We start from the raw sequence: 25,898 nt of genomic DNA, 5'->3' as shown, positions 1-25,898 counted from the left end.
TTTTTTTTATTTTTATTTTTTGAGACAGGGTCTCACTATGTAGTTGAGACTAACTTGGAACTCACTACGTAGCCCAGGCAGGTCTCAAACTCACAGCAATCCACCTGCCTCAGCCTCCTGAGTGCTGGGATTACAGGCATGCGCCACCATGCCCGGACACGTTTAAAGATTTTTTTTTTGTAAACTGAATCGTCAAATTCAATGTAGTTCTCAAGCATTTTGAAACTTTTAAAAGTAGAGATAACATTATATCTAAAACACAAACTTAAATTGTCTTAAATCTTTATATGCATTTCTGTAACAGGCAAATTACAGTGAATACAAACCTTATGTGTATACCTTTCAATATCAGATCACTCATGGATGTAAAAGTGCATTAAGTTATAAAACAGTTAGTAATTTGTTGCATAATATATAGAAGCTGAAGGGATGTAAATGTGATACTTTACATTCTAGAAATACATCCTTTGGTTTGAGAAAACATCACTTCCTCTCAGGAGTGTATTATTAGTGTATCTTAAGCATTGTATTAATATGTTTGTTAGCTCCTTACAGTGCATATACTACTAGTCAGTTATTTCTTTTTTACCAAAACATAGTTATGATCAGTAAAGATAGTAGTAATTTGTCATTTCTAATGATTTTATTAACAAGATTACAAAAATATCACTGGACAACAGTATGAAGAGCCTTACATATCAGCTAGTCCTAAGCAAAAGCCCATGCATTATTTAAGGATTAGTTTAATGACTGTATCTAAGATTTTTTATCCTAAAATAAGCAATAGGGTCTAGTTTTCAGCTAGAATACAAAATAACAAAACAAAAATATAAAATACAATGAAATAAGGAGTGAGGCCACATTATAAGAATGGAAGTCAGCAAAGTGCTGAAGTGACCACACTGGTGAGGTGGAAGACTCACTAAAGACGAAATTGTAGTGTGATCACTTTCAATTTCCATTCTTGTCCTCAAGTCACAGACTTAAGCATCTGCTTGACAAGGAATTAGGATTCTTGGAAATGGACGAAATTCATTTCTCCACACTACCAGTGAAGAGCAAATGCTTGCCTTTTCCAGGAAAGCAAATTCTTAGGCAATACAGACAAAATAAAATTCAACGAGGAATAGATCAATGCTGTACTTAAACCCTGATAGGTTTTCTTTACCCCTGTGAGGATAAAATTCACCTACTTTATATAGAGTATTTGTAGCTTTGATCAATAGTATTAATGTTTCTATGGAATATGTTTGAAATCACAGATGTTCATTTAAAAAGTTAAAATGCCATGTTCTTTATTTTTACTTTCAACAATATGCTAACAGGATCGGTTATTACTCATCTGGCTAATAAGTGTGTGTTTGAGTGTGCACATACAAACATGCACGTGTATTTTTGTCTCCCTAATCAGAAGGAAGAGTTCTCTATATTCAAGGATTCACTACTGTGATTTCAGTATTCATTCAATTATTCTATCCTTCATAATTAACTGTGCAACTCTCCTATGAATGTCTATCACTAAGCTCTTCGAGAAATAAAGGTGATATATATGAAAGCTAACAGCACAGCAAATATAAGAAAAAAAAGCAAAGAGCTAGTTCATTATGGCACAGAATCCCCTTAATAGGGTCAATCAAATAGTTGCATTACAAAGGTGTGGGTCAGATCTACCTAGAAGTCCTAAGAAGTGCTAAAGAAGTTTCCAGAGGGGAGAGGCTTCTTCCTACTGGAAGTAAGGAGATGTCAAGGATGTAGAACAGGGTTTGATAAGTGAATATATAGATGGCAACACTGCAACAAGAAAAACAGTCACATGAGACACAAGGAGACTGAAAGCATTCCCAAGGAAATGTCTGGAGAACAAAATCTGAATGATTATCTGATTAGGAAGGGAAACTCTGCTAGTTCACTGTTCTTTTTTTCTTTTTAACAGGGACACTCTTTCACACCGTAGCCTTGGTGGTACATGAAGTGACTCATCACTGTGGTGGGTAGAAAGAAGAAAAGATGGTGTGCAGTTGCATGTTACTGAATAACACTGCACACACGCTGAGTGTCTATCTTCAACTCTTTTCACACCGTAAATGTCCAAAATACTTTTACACTGATTTTTTTTTTAAGTTGGAGGAGGCAGTATCTGATGTTATATAGTACAGTATATGATAATCTTATGCAAATATTCCTAGTGTTCAATGGGGACTGAGTCGATTTTAGGTTTTTCTGTAACTAAAACAGGTATTTTAAGAACCATGACATTTCTGAGTTATTTTAATTACTATACAAAAACCTTAATATTCAAGTACTTATTTTTAAATCTGTGATTTCCTTTCTTACTAGTATACACTATAATCACAGAAAAGTTTGCAAATGATCAAGTGAAAAAACTTTAACTTGAAACTTCCAGTTCTTTAGGTAATGTGGCATGCTGGAGCCATCCCCAACAGTGCTTACCTGGGAAATTCTTTGAGATGGATTGATCAGTGCATAATTTAGAGATTATGTGTATATGCTCTTTGCATTAGCAGCTGTGGCTCTAATGCTACCTTGCTTAGCTGTCATTACATTCTTGAGATTGTATGCAGCCCCAGTTAGAATACATGAAGTAATATTAACAATAGATAACTGAGTAAACTAGTTGAGTCGCCCAGTAAGAGCATGGTTCCTACAACTGTCAAAACTATATTGGAGAAGGCAAGGAAGGAGGGTGGGATTTCAGTGGAATGAAAATGTGGTTATACAGCAAAAATCTGTATCAATCAGACAGTGTCTGTTTATGTGTATGTGGTACCAGTGTCTCATGTGTGCTAGAGTCAACCTTTTCCTATTACTGCACACCCGAGGCAGCATCAGCAGCTCCGTGCCACTGACTGGAAGAGTTACTGGCTGAAAAGGCTCTTGTTGAGAGGGCAGCAGGGCTCTGGATAAACCCATTATTCTCTTTAGGGAAAAGGACCTATTTCAAATCTTTGGGATAATAGGCCAGCAGCATCATACTGGTTATAAAATGAGAGTTTTCACTGTTACATAACTTAGAATGTTATCTATTTTGGTGGTAAGGAACATAATTAATACTTCAGTTTTCTATGTTGGCTCTTATTAAGTCAAGTGGGACCACATAACATCTCCAACTCATTTAAATCAACCATAGAATAAAAAGACATGGATTGGATAAGCTTTTAATTCATTAAAACTGCATCTAGTTAATTCTCCTATTTGTTCAAACCTTTATGGGCACTTTGGACTTTTATTTTTAATTATAATTTTTAACTCGGCAGGTATTCAGATTAAACTTTAGTGAGAAGAAAACTAGCATTTGAAATTACCATGGCCCTTAGTATCTGAGTAAACAAAGTATGTTTTAAAATCTAATTCTAGTTGTTTAACACTTTACTAAGAGACTAACGAGTTTTAATATTGAAAGATATTTCAGTGTTTGTACAATGTTACTGTGCACCAGAATAGTCTATTTTACAGGAGGTTTTTATTTTTTGCATTTCATTTGTGTTAAGAATCCTGTGTTAGACTCCATAAAATACTTGCATGTACTTCATGTTTTGGAAACTCCAGGACGTTTTTGTTTTTTCTTCAAATTTTATATTCCTTAAGAATCTGTGGAAGCCATGAAAGTTAAGACTGAACTTAATACATTCATTCTTGTTTCAGGTGATAAATAGTTCAGTATTGTACAATATTCACTTATAATTGTCATCTAATAATCTCTGGGAGCAGGGAGAACACTGAAACGAGAATGAGAATCCTACACTTGACTTCTGGGACAATAATTTAATTTCCCAACCTTTTGTTGCTATATTTGGAAATTATGCTTGCCATGCTCTATTATGTAAAAACAGGATTTTCAACAGGGCATTATTTCAGCTTATTTAGGCAGATTGCAAAAGAGTTCTGAGGGGACCACAGCCTTGTCTGCAAGCTAACTGGGGGGACACCTCCACAAGAAGGTGGACTGGCTCTTCGGCAGGGCCAGATGACGAGATGGGGCTCCAAACAGAACCTACTTTAACCTGCTCATGCTCATTGGACACTCAATGTAAATTTCTGTTCTTTTCCATCAGAACCTTAGTGAAAACAAATTGCAAGTTCTCATCCTTGTATAGATTATTATCCAGCTTCTTTTAAAAGTTCAGCAGGAAGAAATAATATCCACAAATAGCTAGGCATTATCACGCCAGGGGGCAGTCTAAAGAGAGGCTTAGAGCTTGGGCTGTGGAAAGAGGATTTCCCACTTTAGACCATGGCTCCACTACTCACTAGCTCTGTGACCTGCATAAGTGAACTTCTCTTGTTTCTCATTCTGAAGAAGAATAACATTAGCACCCACCTTGTAGGACTGTGATGGGGATTAAATGAGAAATGAATGTAAAGCGCTTAGTACAGTAGGAAGCACTCAATGTTGTTAGTCAATGATAATCACCATTATGGTTATGTTCAGTCCATGTAAGTCTGATTACAGAAAACTATATACTGAGGTCTTATTCACTTAGGCCCATGCACATGTTCAAATATTTTTGTCTTTTAATGATATGCCCTCAACATTTTTGAGGATTAATACATCCAGAATAGAAATTTTTTAAAAAATATGCATTTGTTATGAGTATTTAAGATACTGTATTTTTTATTTTGGAAATAATTTTATTTCCAAGAAAAATTTTGGCCTCTTGAAGAACTAGAATGCATAATTCTATGATACAGATAGATAGAATGAAGATAATATAAAATAGCATGCTGGTGTTTGACAGTTTTGACTTACAAAACACCAATTCTACATGTCGCACGCCTTTTTGCCTTCTCTATTAGGAACTACTGCTCCAACAAGTTTAACTATAGCAATAATTTTGATTAGCATTTTTATTTCTTTCTAATCAGGCTTTTAATTAGTTCCTCTTTCAGAATCTGAGGGTAAGATTTTGAAATTTTTGGAGGTAAGAGATGTATAGGTAGTAACAAAAACATTTTTCTACCCATAAAATTGTTAAATAATCAAATAAAATAATGTACAAAGTAAAAGTACTATGAATTTAAATTCTAAAAATGTTAAACCCACTGATTTACGTCACTGCACACTTTCAGTATTACTCCTACAACTCAGTTTCAAATTCTTTCTAAACTATAAATCTTAACATTTAAAGTTTTCAAATTCTCCTCTTAACATTTAGGATTAAGACTGGTCCCTAGGGGACCAGGGATTTGGCTCTGTCGTTCTGCCTCCAGCCTCAAAAGCCTCAAAGCCTGAGTTTGATTCCCAGTACAAAAAAACAAAACGAAACAAAACAAAAAAACCAAACCAAAACTTCACTGAGACTGGTCCCTAGGGTTTTTTGTTTTTTTTTTTGTCTCTCTCTCTCTCTCTCTCTCTGTCTCTCTCTCTCTTCTTCTTTTTTTGGTGGTTTTGGAGATTAAGCTTAGCACCTCTGTGCTGAGCTACATCCTCAGCCCTTTCCTATTTTTCATTTAGAGACAGGGTCTCACTAAGTCATTAAGTTGCCCAGGCTGGGCCTGAACTTGTGACCCTTTGCCTCAGCCTCCCAGAGTGCTGGAATTACATATGGGAGCCATGACAACTGGCCCTACTTGGTTCTTAGCTTTGCCAGAGTCTAGCATGCCTCCATCCTGAGATTCTGCTGTTCTCAGAATCTGTTATTTTCTCTCATGTCTCTCTGTGTCTGTAATCACACCAGGCCCTTGGTCTGGAAAGCTTACTTCCTCTGAGCAAACCCTCCTTTCAAGATTCAGCTACAGCATCCCTCTAACATGACTCTCTTGGTTAAAATTCTTTTAGTCAAAATTATCTCTCACCTGAAGTATTATCTTAGATTTCTAAATCTTCAATTTGTCATTTATTTACTTTATCAACATAGCCTAATGATTAGATCCCATTAAAACACCATAATGCTGAAAAATACCAGTCTCTCAGGTGAGGCCTAACTCCTTGGCACAGAATTGAAGATCTCCATTATTAGTTTCAAGACTGTTGCATCAAGATACAAGAATGTAAAAGGGAAATGATGAAAATGGGAGAAAAACATTTTGTAAACCTACCATTTTCTTTTAAGGGTACTTGGGATGAAGAATTTCCAGAATTATGCATAGTCATTCCTGTGACATAAATTACATTATTAGACATTTTATAAAATGGTCAGATACTACAGAAGTAATTTCTTCTGAAATATTCATACAAATAAAACATTAAAGAGCAACATTTTAATATATAGTGAGAAAAATACGTCTTCCTACAATGGGAATATTTACTACTTTTACATAGTATTTAAGCATATTAACCTGTTTTGGAACATAAATTTAAACACAAATGTGTTGTTTCTGACAATGACATTGATATGTCAAAAATGAATTGATACAACAGTTTTAAAAGCATTTATCCAAATGTTTAAAATTTGATATTCAATAAAATGAGTAATTCAAACAAAAGACAAATGCAGAAAGTAAATTTCCTTTATGGACGTTTTATTTCATCTGTTTTTCTATAGAATATTTACTACTTTCCTGGCATGTGTAGATTTTCTTTTGGACAAAGCCTTTGTAGTAAAAATAGCTTAGAATTTATGAGATCTCATTCTAGTGAACATACTTTGAAAATCTAATATATTGATGAGTCTCTTACTATTTCAACATAGTTTTACCTCCAAGGAGAAATCTTGCCTCTTATCTGCTTTAATGTTTTTAAAAACTGATTCAACTTAAATGGGTGGCAGTGTAATCTCTGAAAGTTGTGGATGCCTACATAATAATGCTGTTTTCCATAAATATTTATCAATTATAATGTAAAGTTTTCTTCTGACTTCATTTATTCTACATACCCATATTCCAATTACAAAATGAAAAAAATACTTTTTAAGCTCAGGTAATTAAGGCTAAATTTTGGGCCTAAGGAGAAAGTTAATTAGCAGAACTTGGTAAAATAAGAGAAGAGGGCATCCTCACTTCTCTTCTGTCTCTTCAGCTGCTTTTGAGTAGTAGTTCAGATCTCTGTGCCTAGATATTGAGATTTCTGAGTGTCTAACATCACTGTCTTTTCCTTTTAAAACACACAGGGCAAGGATAACCTGAACTATTTATTTTGTAGGGTAATATGTACATATATATGTGTGTGTGTGAGTGTGTGTGTGTATTTTCTGCATTTAAATAATTAATATCCCTTTAATAGCTAGCTGGGAGATGTTAAAAAAACTTAAACCAAATAAGGATTTGTATCTGTCAACCATCAACCATAAAACATTTCATAAATTAAATTTTCAGAGACAATCACATTCATGCTAAGCTGAAAGCAGCCTAAAATAAATCTTTCAAATGGCCTTATCAGAATCCAGCCACACAGACTAGTCAGGAGAAGCCAAGGGACAGCGATCCCCAGTGGTGGTACCGAACTGGGTTCTCTCACAGGACTGCCTCAGCTACTGCGAAGAAGAAGCTTAAGTAATAGTTGATGCCATGCAACAATCACTTTTATCTTATTTGGTGCTTTAGGACATGGAACCTTCAGTAACTTATTGGCACTGACATGATCTTGTTCACGTCTCTCTGAGCATCAGGCTTGGGAGAAAGAAGGTAAGCTTGTTTATGCTGACCTATACCATATGCTTGACCAGGGTCTTCAATGGATGAGTCTGATTCGTGTTTCCTCCTTTCAGGACTTCTATTTAAACTTGCAACAGACTTTGAACTAAAGAGGGAAAAGGAAGGTAGGAGGGGAAGGGTCAATGTAAAAAAAATGGTGAAAATAACAAAATGTCTAAACAAAAACCCAAATGTATGAAATGTAGAATTTACAAATATGCAGTTTGGGTGAATTAATCATGTTCTTACTTATTGAGTTTTGTGGATCCTGCCAAAGATCCTGTATCAGATCTTGCCATCTGGTGGAAAGGTTTTCCCACCAACTCCGCAATGGTGTGTGGTGGGGATTCCATGTTAACAATGACATTTTTCCGATGAGGAGAGAGAGAGGCCTGACTGAGATCATGGTATGATTTACTCATCCCGCTAGGCTTCTCCTCCCAGCAGGCCTTGTCACTCTTCTCTTTTGAACTGTTTTGCAATGGCTGGTAAAGCGACAGCTCTGAGCAGGAGAGCCTCTTCAGAATCTCAGCTTCAACTGACAAAGGTTGCACGGCAAGTTTGTTGAGGGTGCTGCTGGCCAGACTGCCAGTGCTGACTGCACGGCCCATATTAAATCCTCTAACCGACTCTGCTTGGAGGTTCAGGCTCCTAAACGAAGCTCTCTCTACAAGGAAATAGGATTGCTTTACATGATGGGAACACCACAGTATCTTTATGAGAAGAGTCATTGTCATATGTAAAATACAGCATGCAGTTTTTAATCATTTTGATTGCTGTCACTAGTGGGTAGCTTTCAAAGTATGGCAATCAAGGGTTTTAAAAGGAGGCTTGCAGATCCTGGTTTTCACACCCCCTCTCCATTCTTTTAGCTTTTGCTTAGCCATAACCTACTCAGCTTTTCCCATCCATTTAACAACTCTCCTGGATCCAATAATGTTTGCAGTTTAGGCCTGATGACCCTAAGTTCCTAACGGCTTTCAGTTAGAAATGAGATTGACCTTTACAAGGGAAATCTTTAACCCTAGTATTGTTTCCACTAAAGCATCAGCAACCAAGGATGAGGAGAGGAAGAGACGAAACCTGGATATGATGACATGCTTGAAAAGAGAAGCTATGCAAAGAATAGTTTTGTCCCCACAAAAAGGACTCAGTTCCTTTAATTTAAAAAACAAAGCAGGTTTTAGGAATGATGCACTACCTCTGAATGTAGCAAAACTACTGAACTGTACATTTTACAATTGTTTGTTACTAAAATCACAGCACAACAGAATCATAAAAAAGTGAAAAAAAAGGCCTTTAAGACAACATCTTTAATTTTAATTTTTTCACTATCATGCTGATCCTACCTTCTCATTGTGCTGATTTCATGATTGCACTGAGGGCCAGGAACCACGGGAGAATCAAACAGTGCTTCTCTTCTATTTTGGCATCTGTACTAATCAACCAACTAAGGTGGTTCATGAGCTCAGGCTCTATTTGTGTTTAAATTCACTACTAAGTACATGGAATACTTTCTAACAAACACTTGGCTATTCTACTGTGTAGGAACCGATTTCATACAAGTATATGACATTTGAGGCTATTCACAAAAGCACTGCCTTATATGTAAACAAAAGACTAGGAGACACAATTCAAATAGGCTGGTTCATGAATTATGCAACCACATCACTGGCACCCTCACTAGGCCTCTGGGGCAGCAGACACTGTGTGCTGTGCTTAATTTGGAGTAAAGCTTGAGTACTACGCTGAATAATTGAAAAAACTTCCTTTAAAAAGTGTCAAAGGATTAATGACTTAGATCTTTAGATTTCTTCCAACACATTGAAGACTTTCAACATTCATGTATCAGAATGAAGTTTAAATTAACATGTCTCACTGTTATCAAGAAAATTCAACATTCTTTCTCTAAAGTAGAAGAGGACATCAAATTAAAATTAAAACAAGAACTTAAAAAGAGACTTGTGTAAACTGGGTGTGGTAGCACACACTTGTTATCCAAGTACTTTGGGAAGCTGAGGAGGAGGATTCCAATTTAGAGGTCAGCCTGTGCAAATCAGTGCCATAGAAGACTTTGTGTCAAAATGAAAAATAAAAAAAGGTCTGGGGATGTAGCTGACTGAAAAAGCTCTGGGTTCAATCCCTGGTATAAGAGAAAGGGAGAGAGAGAGAGAGAGAAAAAAAAGAGGGAGGAAAGTGGGGTAGTACACCCAACCTTTGTTTTAAAATTCCCAGAATCAAAAAAACAAACAAACAAACAAACCCAAAATCTCAGAATCATCTTTACTATCTTTAACTTAAAATACGGTATTTTAATTAGCGTAGATGACACTATTTTGTTTTACTCTGAGAGCAGCCTTTAATTAAAGAAGGAAAAGAATCTTGTGCAGATTCAATCATATAGAGCAGAATACCTTTATACCACTACCAGTCTTCATCCTTAAGGAAAAGGGCAGCAATAAGGCTGCCTATTGAGTCTAGATTTTGCCTGTTTGTGAACATCTCAGGGACTATGGTATTCAGATTCATTCACAGCCTACTTTTTTTTTTTTTTTTTAAAGGGTCTCACTATTCAGTTCAGCTGGCCTTGAACTCACTATGTAGCTCAGGCTGGTTTTGAACTCGTGGTGACCCTCCCACCTCAGCCTTCCAAGTGCAGGTATGCACCACCATGCCTGGCTCACAACCCACTGTTGGCCAGGACTTAAAGTACTGCATATTCTCATGCTACAGGAACATAAAGCATCTGCCCATCTCACTGGACACCACCCTCCACCAGGAAGGGCTGTAGCATGGCCTCAGCCCAGAGGCATGAGAACAGCCCTTGCCCTGGCATTGCGCTGAACACATGGGGCTCCACCCTCAGCCTGTGACCTATGTGTCCTAATGCGTTAGTACCACTCCTCGGTCCCTCATACCACTGTGCACCTCCTTGCACTGCTCACTTAAGCTCATGCTCTTCTGCAGAGAGGCACTTCATTTATTCTATTATTCCAGTGTACCACTACTTACAAATACTAAGTTCTTCATAGGTGATTACTTCTTCAAATTTCATGCAAATCAGTTCTTTGTGACTCTCCACAGGAAAGCACACTGAATTGAGAATCACAGATCAGAACTCTGCCCTAATTTGGTCTCCAAATTAGGTCTGTTGAGACAATGTCTTCTCTGAATGTGTTTCCTCATTAGTAAAATTTTGGATTCAACGGCCTTTATGCTACTTTCTGCCACACACCTTCTATGATGCTAAAGAAGTTCAATACATTTATTAGAACTCCAACCTCCTACAGATTATACCAGTAAACTTTAGCTGTTTAGTAGAGATAGGTAAGTGGTAGACAACAACTCCTCACCCAATTCTAAGAGGAAATAATTTCTTTCAAAATTCAACAAAATCTGGGCAACATATGAATACCATCTTAAAAGTGCTCTCACAATATGGATTCAAAGATACACAGCCAAGGCGAGTCCAGAGGTGAAGCTGTGAGCTACGTAGAGCATTTCTCCCTTCATGGATGAGAAAAATGAGAGTAAAAGTTCAGTTGCTTTCCTAAGGTCATTCATCTACTCCGCTCCTACTATTACATGGTATATGGTACATCACAGAAGAGCACAGAGTATAGTAGTAGCGTTTTATCTCCTACTGCTGCTAGTATTACAATTGCCAAAGTACTACTACTAAGTAGCAGAGGAGTAGTGGTAAAACAATGTGGATCATGGTGATAACAACAATCATCATGAATATTTACTGAATTCTCACCGCTGTGTGTGTGTGAGTTTTGTGATGGAACCCAGGGCCTCATGCATGCTAGGCAAGCACTCTACTACTGAGCTACATTCCTAGGCCTGGCCTGCTGGACACTGTGTTTATAGTGCTCTCCATGTATAAATCACAACAATCTTATTGGGTAGGAATTATCATCATGACAACCATCTGAGAGATGGAGAACAAGGCAGAGCATCTGAGCAGCTTGCCCCAGGCTTTGTAAGGTTTGTAAGTGACAGAGCCCAGTTTGGACACTGGCAGGTGGACTACAGAGCTCATGCTCTTGACCAGAGTTCATGGTGAATATTCCTAATCTGAAAATGCAAAATCTGAAATGTGACGCTTTCTGAGTGTCTGATATGCCACCACAAGTAGAAAATTCAATATGTGATGTCATATGAGAGGTCATAGCCAGAACAAAGCCACATTAAAAATACATATAGAGGACCAGGGATTTAGCTCAGTGGTTCCGTCACCTGCCTTGAAAGTGGAAGGTTTGATCCCCGAGTTTCATCACTGGTACCAAAAAACAAACAAACAAACAAACAAGTCACTTTCAGGCTATGTGTGTAAGGCATATATGAGGTGTACTTGAGTACATGAATTTTGTTTAAACTTGGTCCCATCCACAATATATCTCATTATTCTAAAATCTGAAAAACAATCTCCAATCCAAAACACTATTTCAAGGGGATTTAGCTCAGTGGTTCTGCTGCCCGCCTTGCAAGTGCAAGGACCCAAGTTCGATCCCTGGTACCAAAAAAAAACCCAAAACACTATTTTAGATAGGGGATACTCAAACTGCATTGTATTGCTCCTTAATAAGAAATGTAGAAGACAGACAAATGGCTTCACACTTTTGTCTTCTGACTTTTTACTATACTTCATCTAAAATGATATAATCTTCAATTGTTCAATTCTGGTTCCAAATGGGAATCCCTAATGAGAATTCTGATAGCTCTAATAGTATGACATTTCACTACACTTTGAGAATATAAAATAGCACATAAACTTTCAGCACAGCAAAGAAGGGTTTTATAGTAATGATTATCATAGTTTTAGCATGCATAAAAATTATTACTGAAGGAAGTTGATTAAAATGCAGATTCTAGGGACCTAATTCCCAAAGATTGTATTTTTCCAAGTTTCAGGTAGATTCCCAGAATCTTCATATTTTTAGATTTATTTATTTATTTATTGGTTTTTTGAGACAGGGTCTCACTATATAGTTGAGACTGACCTGGAACTAACTATGTAGCCCAGGCTGGTCTCGAACTCACAGAGATCCTCCTGCCTCAACTTCCCAAGTGCTGGGATTACAGGCGTGCACCACCACGCCCAGCTAGACTCTTCATTTTAAATAAATATATGGTCTCGCTTCATCTTGATTCTGAAAGATTGAGGCATCTATTCATAGAGTTTGCCATCATTCCAGTCTGATCCTACGGGAAAGATATTTTCTGTAAGATTTCAGCATGTAAGAAAGTTTGAGAAAATAATTCATAGCACAAGGTCATTAGTGCTATTTCATTAAATTTTTAAATCACACACTTCAGAGTGTTCACTTAGGTCTACAAGAATTTGCTATGTGGAAATGATTTTGTATCACCTTACTCTCTACATTTGGTCTTGCAGGGTAAGATTTAACTCAGCTGATTGAGTTATTGTATAGCTGAATTAGTTTTTCCATTTTTTTTTTTTTTCAGAAAAAGAGAAACCACTGTCCACACCATTTATATTGAGTACTGTCATTATTTATTTCAGTTGCTGAGCAGCTAAAACTACGAGATGGTAAAATGGTCACTCATAACACTGTGTGTCTCTTCACTGTCCTGGGAGGATTCTCCTCCCGTCCTGGGTGCTAACTCCCTTTGTCTCCTGCCTTGCTCCCATGTACTTTCCCTTATCCCTTTCATTTATCACCATTACTGAAGTAATTTTGTCTTTTAAATATAATTCAAGCGTCACCTCTTCAGTCCTCCAGCCTGATCTTCCTCTTCTCTTGTATCACAGACCATAGGCTGTAGGATACAATCAGTTAAGTTCATGGAACTCATTGAAACCTTTGTTTTGTTTTGCTTTTGTGGTACCAGGGATCGAACTCAGGACCTTGTGCCTGCAAGGCAGGCGCAGTGCCACTAAAAAATTTTTTGTGTCCTACTGTTTCATGTATATTGGGGTCTTAACTTTTCCATACAGTGTATAAGTTTACTATGGGTCGAGAATATCATGGCCCAAATGTTTTTATAATATTTATATCAAATACTTAATAGCTAATTACAAAGTAGGCCTCTCAACAGATTCTCCCTGACTTAAGCTGGGATGCTGTTTTCAAAATGAACATGAAGTTGAAATCTTGGTTTTGCCTGTGGGTTTTTTTTTTTTTTTTAAATACCAGGGATTGGACTCAGGACCTTGCACTTGCCAGGCAGGCACAGTGCCACTGAGCTACATCCCCGGCCCCTTGGCTTTACTTGGGACACCTTTGCAAACTTGATGTAGTCAAACTTGATATAGTTTATATATATATATATATATATATAAGTTTTCATTTTAAGCATGGTAGTTCTTCAAAATTCGTGGTAAAAAATCATGCATGAGTCACCTGAAGCAGTCTGTTTCTCCTTACCAATGTCTTGGGCATCTTGGTTGCTCTGTCTTGCTCTCATCTGCAGCTGGAACTTATGCTGGGAAGAGCAGAGGTGCAGCAGGTACTGGCAGACTTTGCTGCTGTCTGTTTGAAAGGCATGTTTTATTCCATCTGATGTATTCTGCAGTGTAATTTTCTTTTTCTACAATATTAACCATGGGTATTCATAATTAGGATAGTTTCCTATGACTTTTATGTAAATAAATACTCAAATAAAATATAATTTATATTTCCTATTATTAGGCAGAGGTATCCTTGACTGATACCTAATATAAATATATAAAAATGTAATCCTGAATTATAAACAAATGCAGGAAACAAATTATATTATTTGCCACTTTCATAAGTTGTAGCCTAAATCAGACTGCATGTCAGCTTGAGCAAGGGAGAAATTTCTTTTAATGAGATGACTGGTATTTTGAGTTGATGGCAGTGTTTACAAATACTAAGGCTGTTTAAAATAATGACTAGAATTATGTATTCTACTTGTCTGAGTATAGAAACTGAAGTTCAACAATTACTGTTTTTTCTTAATTTATATATAGTGATAGTAGCTGTAATTCAGTTAAACAGAATCTGGATGGTATGAAGACTAGGATAGAAGATGTGAGAATTTAAAAAATGTGGTAATGAAATGGTACTGGATAACGTAACTGCTGGGTTGAGAGATTAAAAACAGTTTGATATTCAGAGGCAATTCTTACAAACTCAGGGAAAGTAGGAGAATAACAAGCTAACTTTATTTCCCTGATGTTTCCCAAAAAGTGAATGTCCCTTGTATGAGAATGCTTCCTCAAATTTGCAAGCTATGCAGTGAAGCTTGTAGGTGGACCCATATATGCCCTAAGAGATAAGCGTGAAATGTTCTAGATATCTCAGAGTAACATTCCTGGAGAACTACTTCAATCCAGTTAGAATGTATGCTGTCTCTTGCCTACTGTGCAAATTATTCTCTTTACTTCATGTCCTTTATTTTTATTCCAAATGTAAAAATAGATGAAGAAAGTCAAATTAAGTAGGATCACAAAAGATACAACAGAATTACCCAGACTATAATTACTCAAGTGCCATCTTCATTATCTCTGGCCTTGCTTATTTATAAATTTTTAAATTGATTTTTTAATTTATAAAAATTTGTTAAAGAAACTTTATGTCCCAACTATAAACAGAAAACTAGTATCACTTGCCACAATGGAATCTATCAATAGAAATAAATGATAATGAATACAATAAAAACAAAACAACCTTGTTAAATTCTAGCTAGATATTTTTACCAGTGAAATCTCTGAGACTAGGCTTGTTCTCTTTCTATCAAAAGTGGAAACCAGGGGCCAGGGATTTAACTCAGTGGTGCTGCCACCTGCCCACAAGTGCAAGGTCCTGAGTTAGATCCCCAGTACCAAAACGAACAAACAAAAACAGTGGAAACAAGCAATTGTTAGAGAAGCCTTAAAGATAGTACCAAACTATGCTCCCATATTTGATAAGGTTCTTGACAAAGCCTGCAGTTCTCTAAAGGAAACCGAGGTAATCCAGAGTGATGGAAGAAAGTCAAAGTGCTTTAAGTACAAGCAAGTGAGGACACAGGAATGCCCTCAGAAACACCTAACCCTTGTCAGGGTAATATTTTTTTTTTTTTTTTTTTTTTTTTTAGGGTAAGTAATATCTTGATTGTGAGTGGTACAATTGGTAACTCTTTACTGTCAGTAGTATAATTAGTAACTCTTCCATTAGGTAGAGAACATTTTGCCTAACAAAATTAACACTGAACTCCTATCAAGTAATTTGTAAGGACACTAAACTCCACAGTGGTAAAGAACTCTATTGACTAAATCGTTCATATGAAAGACAAAAGAGCAACAAAACTGGTATTTGTGCAAGATACCCAAAGGTAACAAAGGAGTGTGGGCAGAAAAAGCCACACCAAAGATAGAGGTACAGAATAATTATGAGAAGTGATACTGTAGATAATTTTAAAAAATAAATTTTATTTTATTTTATGCCATTCTCCACCTCAAGCTCCCTTCCCTCCCTATGTTGTTGTAGATGATTTAACATTTAAAAAATAAATACTGGTTTGAACAAACTAGAATAATAATTGATTATAAGAGTTAATTGATGAGTAGACAAGAAGTGTAACTGTGAGAACTCAGTTGTGAGAGACATGAAGGCTGAAGGGTGATTTTTTTCCACCCTCCTTGTCACCCCCAAAGTTAGCAGAAAAGAAAGCTCTGCATTAGAGAAAGAATCTCAGGACAAATGGTGGTGTTAAATACCAGAATAGCTTATGTGGGAATGTGGTCTACTCCTTATTACTAAAGATCTTTACAAATGAGTGTATCATGGTTATACACAGTATTCTTTATAAGGCAGATGGTGTGATAGCTTGGTGAATACCAGAGCTGAATACTATAATGATTACTTGTTGCGCTTTCAAAACCAGTCCAAAATGGATTTATATTAAATTATTCTAAAGTTTTCTTCAGATACTTATTGCATTAGAATTTCCACTGAGGGAAAGTTAAACCCAGTTAATGTCCTGGCACTGACAATTTGGAGAAGGTGAGGGTGGTCTGTGTTTTCCTGAAGAGAACAAATCACTATCTGATAATCCTGTGGTACTTCTGGGTTTCACAGGAAACCAACCCACCAACCATTAGGTCTACAACTGATTTCAAAGTTCTTTAGGTTGAACATAATCCAGAGTCTATCATGACCTCGATATCCTTATAAATATTATCCTGTTGAAAACATATTTCAACCTAAATATGAAGTAAAGACCTCATCAGCAATCCATGAATACCAACAGGAAATAAATATCTGAACATATTTTCTATTCACCTCTGGCATTTGCCCATGCCATGTCAATGTCCAGATACTCTATGTCCAAAATCAAAATAGCCCTTTAGAGCTTAGCATCTTCCATAAACACAGTATTTTCTGAATATAAATTTTCTAACTTTATCTCCCTAGAGAATTTGCACTAAAATATTAAACTGCAGAAAGTCATGGGACTAGTTTATAAAACATGTCTTTGGATTTATGAGATTCCCATAATAGTTACTACAAGGAACCCATTCTTGAGCTAGACAAATTTTATCAGGATTAAGATAGTCATCTATTTTTTTGGTACCAGGTATTGAACTTGGGCTCTTGTGCTTGTGAGGCAGGCTCTGGAACCAATGAGCTAAATCCCCAGCCCAATAGGCATCTATCTTAAAAATATTTGAGGAGTTTCTTCATGTGAGAAGTTGTGTACAACTCTACAATAAGTTCTGACTTAACAGAGAATCCATTTTAGTTGTAATTTAACTTAGGTTAACCAAGCATATAACCAGCTCAGAATGTACTGCACACTTTGAAAAATTTGCTCCTGAGAAAACTAGAAACAAATCTGAGAAATACTTCCTACAGCTAAGATAGAAGAGTTAAATAGTATTAAAACATAATAGCACTACTGAATGGTAGGGCCTACGTTTAGACAGAGAAAGTCAATTAACGTTACACAGGAACGGAAAATAGTCATTTAAAATACAATGAAGAGTGGGTTAAAAATGGACATACAGAAAAAGAAATCTTTTTGGTTTCCCTCCATGGAAAGCGAAGAACCAATGTGCGAACTCCATTGTGAACTTCAAACACCAGAACACCTTTAGAACAGACTCCAAGCAATATTCCTGTTTGTGATTTCTTCTCAGGGTGCACCCGGTGAAAATGAACTCCATATTCTGTCAGTCTTTGGCAGACCTGTTGGAATAATATCATACTATGACAGTGTTCTTTGATAAATGGTGACATAAAGCTACAGGAGTTGTGTTTGTACCAATGTAGTTTAACATGAAAAGTCTTTCCAACAATGTTGCCAAAAAATGTAGATCCACTGCCAAAAAACAAATATCATTTATTCACTTATAAAAATTTCATTGTGCTTGATACTTAGCATTGCAAAACAAATCGTGGCAGGGGATTTAGTTCAAAGGTTCTGGAGCCTGCCTTGCAATCCCAAGGACCTGAGTTCAATCCCCAGTACCAAAAAACAAACAAACAAACAAACAAACAAATTTAACAACAAATCACTTCAGTAACATTAAAAACTTGCTTATCAAGAGTCAACGGGAGGCTGGGCGTGGTGGCGCACGCCTGTAATCCCAGCACTAGAGGCTGAGGCAGGAGGGAGTTCAAGGTCAGCCTGGGCTACATAGTGAGTTCCAGAAGAAAAGAGTCAATGGTAAGGGCTGGGGATTTAGCTCAGTGGTGCTACTGCTTGCCTTGCAAATGGACCCGAGTTCGATACCCAATACCAAAGGAAAAAAAAAGAGTCAATGTTAAAATGTAAAGACAAATACAGACTGAGAAGTAGATTTATGTACATATATTTAAACTAGGCACAGCGGCATACACCTATCATCTCAGATACTTGGGAGGCTGAGATAGGAGAATTTCATGTCCAAGCTTAACCTAGGCAATCAAGCAGCTTAGTAAGACCCCGTCTCAAAATAAAAAGAGTTGGGAATATAGCTGTGTAGAAGAGCACTTGCTAGCATGTGCAAGGTCCTGGGTTCAATCCCCAGCACCATAACAAACAAACCATAAACAACAAACAAACCAGAACACCACAGATTTAGTCAGGAATAAATTAAATAAAATAATCCACAGTATCAGTTACAGGCCTCTGAGCTTTTATTTTTCCAGAAGTGCTGCTCCCGCTGAGCTTTTCGATGTGTGTCCTCCAACATCTTATTTTGTAGGAGGATGTTTACTTTTTGTAGTCTTATATACTTACCTTTAAAAATTCTAACTCTGTCTCTTTTTCAGAAGCTCCCACATAGGTATTATGCAATTTTGGTAACTCTTCTTTAATATAGGATAAATCAAGTTTCTCCATCACTCTAGCCGGCAAGTAATGCTCCATTCTGAAGTAAGATACACCATGAACCTAGAAGGGAGAATGTTTTGTAAATAGTTCTATTTGCCTTTTATTAGAGCCAACTCTTTTGCCTTAGTCAAGAGATGAATACTGTTTCTGCTTCTCTCTCTTTGAGGAATGAGCTTTAAGTGAAAGGCATCAGTCTCTCTTCTATTCAAGGAGGCTGAAGGACTGAACTGATGGCAAAAGCTGCACGAATGTGACATTTGAGGGCCTGATGCCACCCTTGCTAAGAATTGATGTGTGAGGGCTACTGCTCAGGTGGAGCAGTCTCTTGTTCCTTGTTCCTCTTAGCTCACTGATACCCAGATCAGGAGGCTGTGAGGACATAGTGAGTTTTCCAGACTCTCATTTCATAGATCTGAGTGGAATGCTGAGGAACCCCTTGACCTTCTACACGTAGTTTCTATTACTCAGAGATTGGGAGAGGAGAAGTTAAGTGGCTAGATAGCACTAACCTCTAAAATAGGATAATTTTAAATGGAAAAATAAGTCCCACATGGTATGACTGTGCATGCCAAATGTACTTCTGGAGTTTAGTCATCTTAAGGTACCAAACCAGCCTCAAAAACTTCAGACCTGAGCATGAAACCTGTTTCAACTAGATTTAGTTCTCAATTATGCTAAAGGCTAAAGCAGTCTTGAGGGGAAAAAATAAATCCTACCTCTAGTTGATAATCTCCATACTCAGCCTGGAGTGCCAAGGATGCCAGCAATAAGGAAGTCTCATCGTCACAGTGCATCCTCTCCTCCAAACTATCTTTCCGCAACTGAAGGTAATACTGATGACAGGTCAGAGTATGTCTGAAAAAACAAAAAAGCATACCAGCACCCTAGCCTTTAGTCTTGAATCTTAGGATGAATTTAATTATAGCATAGAAATTTAGTCTCCGATGTAGTTTATTACTAAGCTTCCTGTTAAGTTATTAAAAGGTGCAAGAATTCAATAAGCTTTGTGAAGGAAATACTGATCTCCTTTATCCACAAGGGATGTGTTTCAAGACTCCCAGCAGATGCCTGAAACTCAGGTAGCACCAGATCCTATACACACTGGCTTTACACATTCATGCCCATGATAAAATTTAATTTATAAAGTAGCCACAGTAAGAGATTTACAACAGCAACAACACAGATCTTAGTGACCTTGGTATACTTTCTTTTCTTTCCTTATTAAGTCAAGAGTTTTTAACCTTTTCACTTAAATGAAGCACAGATTCTCTGTGGCATATCTGAATTGCCGTAATCCCATGCTAGCTTATGTGGTGAGCAAGACAGCTGCTGAGTGACTATCAGGCAGGCAATGTATTCAGTACAGAACCACCAGGCAGGGTGGGGAAGAATGGTGCAACATGGTATGCAGAAGAACTGAGTGCAATTTAAATTCATGAATTGTTTATTTCTGGAATTTTTTATGTAACATTTTCTGACCATAGCTGTTATGGTTTGGGTCTGGATGTTCCCCCAAAGCCTCATTCGGTCAGAGGTAGCCGAATCTGGACTGTATGAATCTGAGATTAAGTGCAAGTGATTACTAAACCACTACACATGAGTGAGTGAACAGCACCTCCCTAATCCCAGTGGTCTGGATGGGATAAAAGAGGCAGAAAGAGGCGATGAAGGCTCCCTGGTGCTTTTGCACCTTGTGCACACCATGCTGTTTTTCCTCTGCTATGACTGTTTGTCATCCACCCTCCCTCCAGACGATTATGGACTGAAACCTCTATGAATTATAAGCCAAATAAACCCCTTCCCCCTAACTTTGGGTGTTGAGTATTTTGTCTCAGCAATGAGAGAAAAGTAACTAACACAGTGGCTGACCACAGGTAACTGAACTACAGAAACAACACCACAGATAAAGGAGGGGCTACTACATTTCTTTTAATATAAAGATGAAATTATCCTTGGTCACTATCAAGTAGTTCATCAGTATGTCAAGAGTAATTCACCACCAGTAAGTCAAAGGGTCAAAAGAGAAGGGGCCCAAAAAGAGTAAATGAGAAACTATGGTGTACTCACTGTATTAGACTAATATCCTCTACAAAAAATTTAATTCGAAAATACAAAGTAAAATTAACAGCAGCTTTGTTCTTTTTTTTTGGTTCTTCTTTCCATCCTTCTGGGGCCACTTTGGTTAATTTTAAATCAGGATCAACAAAGAAATATTCATTATCTAAAATAAAGGGAGAAAAACTATCAGATAAAAGTTTCCCTTTGATTTCTTCATTGTACAAAACAGTATCAGACAAGAATAAGACTGCTATGAAGTATGACAAGGAGCTGCCCAGCACTGGGTATGGGTGAAGACAATATGGCTCCATTTTTTACAGCGCAGGCTCTAAAGACAGACATGTCTAGATTCAATTCCTGGTCACATCACTTACTATTTGTATACCACCGAATAAACGATTCTACCTCTCGAGCCATCAATTTTCCTGACTGTAAGATTAGGGTAATGCCAGTTCCTGCTTTATAGGATTGTTGCAAGGATCAGATGATATACTGGATGTAAAATACTGGGTAAATCAAGTAGTACCTGGTACTAAAATAAATGTCAGCTATTACCTGCTATTACTTAACCACTAGCTGAAACTTAGGAGGAATAAAAGACCTTACTTTTTATTTTTAAATGTTATCACTTAACTATTATTGACTATCTACAAATATTTAAAAGGATTATTTGATAAAATCTGATTTTGTATAGAATGTTTAAGAAATTGGGTATAACCAGAAATTCTGACTATCTTCATGTCTGACTAGTCTAAAAATGAAATTTGCTAAATAACAGAATATCAGTTAAATGTTAATTGCATATTTACTCAATGACTCTACAAAACGAATCATTTATTTATTATTATTTTTGTTTGTTTGTTTGTTTCTTGAGACAGGGTTTCACTATGTAGTTGAGACTGACGTGGAACTCACTACGTAGTCCAGGCTGGTCTCGAACTCACAGCAATCCTCCTGCCTCAGCCTCCCGAGAGCTGGGATTACAGGCGTGCACCACCATGCCCAGCTTCAAATCATTCATTTTTAAGGCATAATATTCAACAAAATATGTTTAAGGAAACACTTATTTTATGAAAAAAAGTCATTATGATATTGCAGAATGTCAAGATCACTCTCTGATTGTCATTTATGGTACTTTTTTGTCTAAGTTAAACTGTAAGAAATCTGAAATACTAAAGAGTAATTCATAAGCACAATGATATATCAAAGAGTGAAAATCAATTCCAAAGAGCTTCTTATTGTTATGATAACTATAATTGATAAAGAGGAGCTTTTACTAAAGCTGTGCTCTAAGACTACTAAGGTTGTGTATGGTATGGAGTTCAGTGTATTTAATGTTTAAAAGATAAGTCAAATGACTAATTTTCAGTCATCAACTAATAACACTTAAGAAAGACTACATAGTTTTAGGATAGTAGACTATAAGCCATGAAAACTCAGAGATAGGGTCCTGTGATATATAAATATACATCACATATATACTTATATATTTGCAGTTAACATATAGATAATGGTCCCTAGAATGTGACAATTATATTTTTTAGCTGGGTGTAGTCTCAGCTACTGAGGAGGCTGAAGTAGGAGGATCATATGAGCCTAAGAATTTGAAACTCATTTGGGAAAACAAATACCCCAAGATAAAGCAGCAAAACCCAACCTATTCTTATATAGTGTTAATCAGTTTCCATTCTGTTCTCCGAATTTAAAATACATGGTACCTTTCAGAGTTGCTAAAGCAAACAAATGATGCTCCACTAAGCCAATGTGGGCCACGACCATATCAAACACATCTTTACACATGGTTTTGGTGTCACAGGTTAGTTCTAGTCTCTGTCCACTCAGAAGTATTATGTTTACTTTTCTCCGGTTATCCTCATTCTTCCCTTTCTTGGTCTACAATTAAAAAAAAGAAATGACATTTATTAAATAAAACTTTATAAGTATTTAAATGGGTTTTTAAAAACAAAAGACTGGGGTAATAATAAGGTATACAAATTGGTTTTATTACTTACAAGGATAGACCTTGGCAAATCCAAAGATACAAATGGTTCAACTGTCATTTTCACAAACTCAGGGCCAAAGAAATTCTACAAATTACATAAGAAGAATTAATATTTTTACCATTTTTTCTAGCTCTTTCCTTGTCAGAAAAATAATGCTATGATAATACATTACATTTAAAGCTACCACATTAGAACTAGGTCATCTAAAACAAATGCAGAAATTTTCATTGGAGTAGTTTAGCGAAATGTGCCCAAACCAAGAATGAAACATGCCCTATACACAGAAGCTCCTCCTAATATTCTTTTTCTACCAGTGAGGTCAAATATAATGCCCACCTTTATACTGTTTTATTATCTTACTGGTTTTCAATATTTGACCCCCAGGTAGCTTTAAAAAATAAGTAATCCTGGGCTCAAGGTGTAGGTCAGTAGTAGAGTGCATCCCTAACATTGTGAGGCCCTGGTGTCAATCTCCAGCATCACATATGCACACAAAACAACAAATAAAGCAATAAAAAAATAAATTAAGTGCATTCATATAAGGATTTGGTTTATAGTGCTAATGTGTAAAGTGAGTGAAAAGAACTGCATTGTTTTAGAGAGTGATATTCAATCTAAAATGAGTTACAGTTAAAGGAACCTACTTGGTAAGTACAAAATATACATATGCATACCCACCTGTACCCACAACCTTGGAATGTTGTGATGCTTCACTTTTGTTTTACATAGTGAGAATTAGGGACAATACAGACATGACATTGTCTCTACCTCTCATCAATTAAATACCTCAGGAATCGAGAGGACTTACAGGATGGGGAGAGTAGAATTGGCACTTCAGTCCTCTCCCCATCCTCTTGTACACTCACAGTCTTTAGTAAGAGGGGAGAACTGGTTTAAGAGATAACTTAAAACAAGTTACACTCTGGGGCGGCAGGGATGAGAAGAGATGAACAGATAGGTAGGAGGAAGGCAGGGCTAATGTTCAGGCCATCAGGTGGTGTCTATGCATGTGTGTTTGAACTAATGGAGGTCACTGAAGTTTTGTTTTTGTTGGCTTCATCTTTGCATTTGGTTGTACAGCTCATTTGGTTTCTTGGTATGGGAATTTTATGCAATTAACTGAGTGTGGAACATTTAAGTAAAAAGTCTGTTAATAGTCAATGGTTTGTTGATAGTCAATGAACAGATAGGACACATTTTAAATGAGAACAGAAATAGAGTAGAACAAATGAAAATGCTCTGTGAATCTAATAAAGATCGACAAGGGCAATAGAATATTAACAACTTAAATGTGTGTGCAAGGAAAGGAGAACAGGAAAAGAATTTAATGTACATTTTGAAAAAGAATATTAATCCAACTGTGAAACTGCTTCTCCACGTATTAGTATACCCTTTCAGCATCAAATATATCACCTTCTGCTCTTCTTAAAGAAAACATACAGTTTTCTCTAAGCACTGTGTAGTACTTTAATGACCAGTAGTTCAAATGATTTAATCACTGGCACAGAGTGTCTTGTTAAAGATATATTTGCCTCAAAACAGCCAGAAATTAACTGCCTAGAAAGGAAACACAGGTTTTCCATGAGATAATAGATGACAGTACTAAAAAGTGATACAGTAACGGCACATTCTATAATTTGTGACTTGCTAATGAACCAAAGCTCTAGACTAGCTCTCTGAAACTGTGATTTAGGAAAGAGGTCTGTTTATGTATATGCCCTTCATGTTCTTTACTGAATTATCATTTTGGAGATGCCCACAATATTTTAGAAGCTCACAATATTTTCTGTGGTATCCTGATTATTCCCCAACTTTGTTACAGGTACTAGTTATGCACTAGTTATGGTAAAGCCTTATGGAATTCTTTCCCTTCCGCTTAAAATCCAGTTATATTTTATAAGAATCTAAAAACTTTAAAATTGATCAGTGTCTTATGAATTATAATCCAATTCCACATTTAAAAAGTTACTACTGAGGCTGGTATGTAGCTAGGTATAGAGTGCTTGCCTAGCATATATGAGGCCCTGGGCTCAATCTTCAGCACTGTAAAAGAACAAATAAAAACAAATCCCTGAAAGTAACAAGTTAGGACAATGAGGCACAAAGCAGTATAAAAGTTTACATAGCATCTCAAGGAATAGAATTCAAGTCTTTCAATTTGTAGCTCAACACAATTTTCACCACCCAATACTGTTTTTGTCCTTAGCATACTATAAAGGAAATTTTAATCCTACCAACTTCAATCTGCTTTTAAAGTAATTCTTTGAAGCAATCAACAACAATAACAACAGAAAACTGAAAAGAAAAATGTAATCGATTATATCATCTTTACTAATACATATTAGTATGCTTTTATATTAGAAAAGACACAATGATAAATGTATCTGTATTGTTTGCTTTAAATGTATCAATAAACTTAAGGAGGGGTCAGGGCAGAAAAGAGAATCATTTTGAGCTCATGTTTATAAAATTATATTTAAGTTTGTAAGTTTATATGAATATGCATGTTTATAAAAAAATACACCAAACAGAAGAACACACACATTTAAATATCCCATCACAGGCTAAGGATCTGGCTCAGGGTTATAGCACTTGCCTAAAATTTGTAAGGCACTGGGTTCAATCCCTAGTGCTGAAAAAATTCTTCCCAAAAGGTATTCATTGCAGATTGTTCCTTCCTGTTTTTGCATGTGATGCCTGGGCTAATGAACTCATCTTCTGGCAATAAAGCAAAGTATTGCCAAAATTCTGAGAATGGTAGAGCAGAAAAGAAGATGCACTTGATAATAATCTTGAGCTTCTGAACCAACCATGAACTCTCTGCATCTCTGCTCTCTCAATTTATGGGATTAAAAAATGATCCCCCATAATACTGAATAAAGCCAGTGGCTTCTGAGGATCAAAAAAACTTAAAAAACATTTTCTTTTGCTACAGGTCTTGCTGTGTTGCCCAGG

The 25,898-nt window shown here is 36.5% G+C and overlaps 1 protein-coding gene across 17 annotated transcripts in view; it reads right to left on the bottom strand.

Annotated features, from left to right (window-relative positions):
* The window catches only part of Ptpn13 (protein tyrosine phosphatase non-receptor type 13), a 143,347-nt gene that overhangs the window by 48,051 nt on the left and 69,398 nt on the right, over positions 1–25,898 (bottom strand). For 8 of the 17 annotated variants that reach the window (XM_010606698.3, XM_010606709.3, XM_010606701.3 and 5 more), the window contains 10 exons: positions 22,953–23,027; positions 22,659–22,833; positions 20,950–21,103; positions 19,599–19,737; positions 18,790–18,942; positions 17,571–17,753; positions 13,962–14,148; positions 7,840–8,257; positions 7,602–7,696; positions 6,058–6,114 (listed from right to left, as the gene is read on the bottom strand). In XM_010606698.3, coding sequence (XP_010605000.1) covers positions 6,058–6,114; positions 7,602–7,696; positions 7,840–8,257; positions 13,962–14,148; positions 17,571–17,753; positions 18,790–18,942; positions 19,599–19,737; positions 20,950–21,103; positions 22,659–22,833; positions 22,953–23,027 — 1,636 coding nt within the window. The remainder of the gene's footprint in view (positions 1–6,057; positions 6,115–7,601; positions 7,697–7,839; positions 8,258–13,961; positions 14,149–17,570; positions 17,754–18,789; positions 18,943–19,598; positions 19,738–20,949; positions 21,104–22,658; positions 22,834–22,952; positions 23,028–25,898) is intronic. The other 9 variants (XM_010606704.3, XM_019204949.2, XM_010606705.3 and 6 more) reach the window with 3 other exon arrangements.

The sequence above is a fragment of the Fukomys damarensis genome, unplaced genomic scaffold, assembly GCF_012274545.1.
Source record: "Fukomys damarensis isolate Sample0158 unplaced genomic scaffold, DMR_v1.0_HiC HiC_scaffold_37, whole genome shotgun sequence".
Lineage (NCBI taxonomy): Eukaryota > Metazoa > Chordata > Mammalia > Rodentia > Bathyergidae > Fukomys > Fukomys damarensis.
The sequence above is the reverse complement of the archived record's forward strand: the minus strand, read 5'-3'. Positions and strand labels throughout refer to the sequence as shown.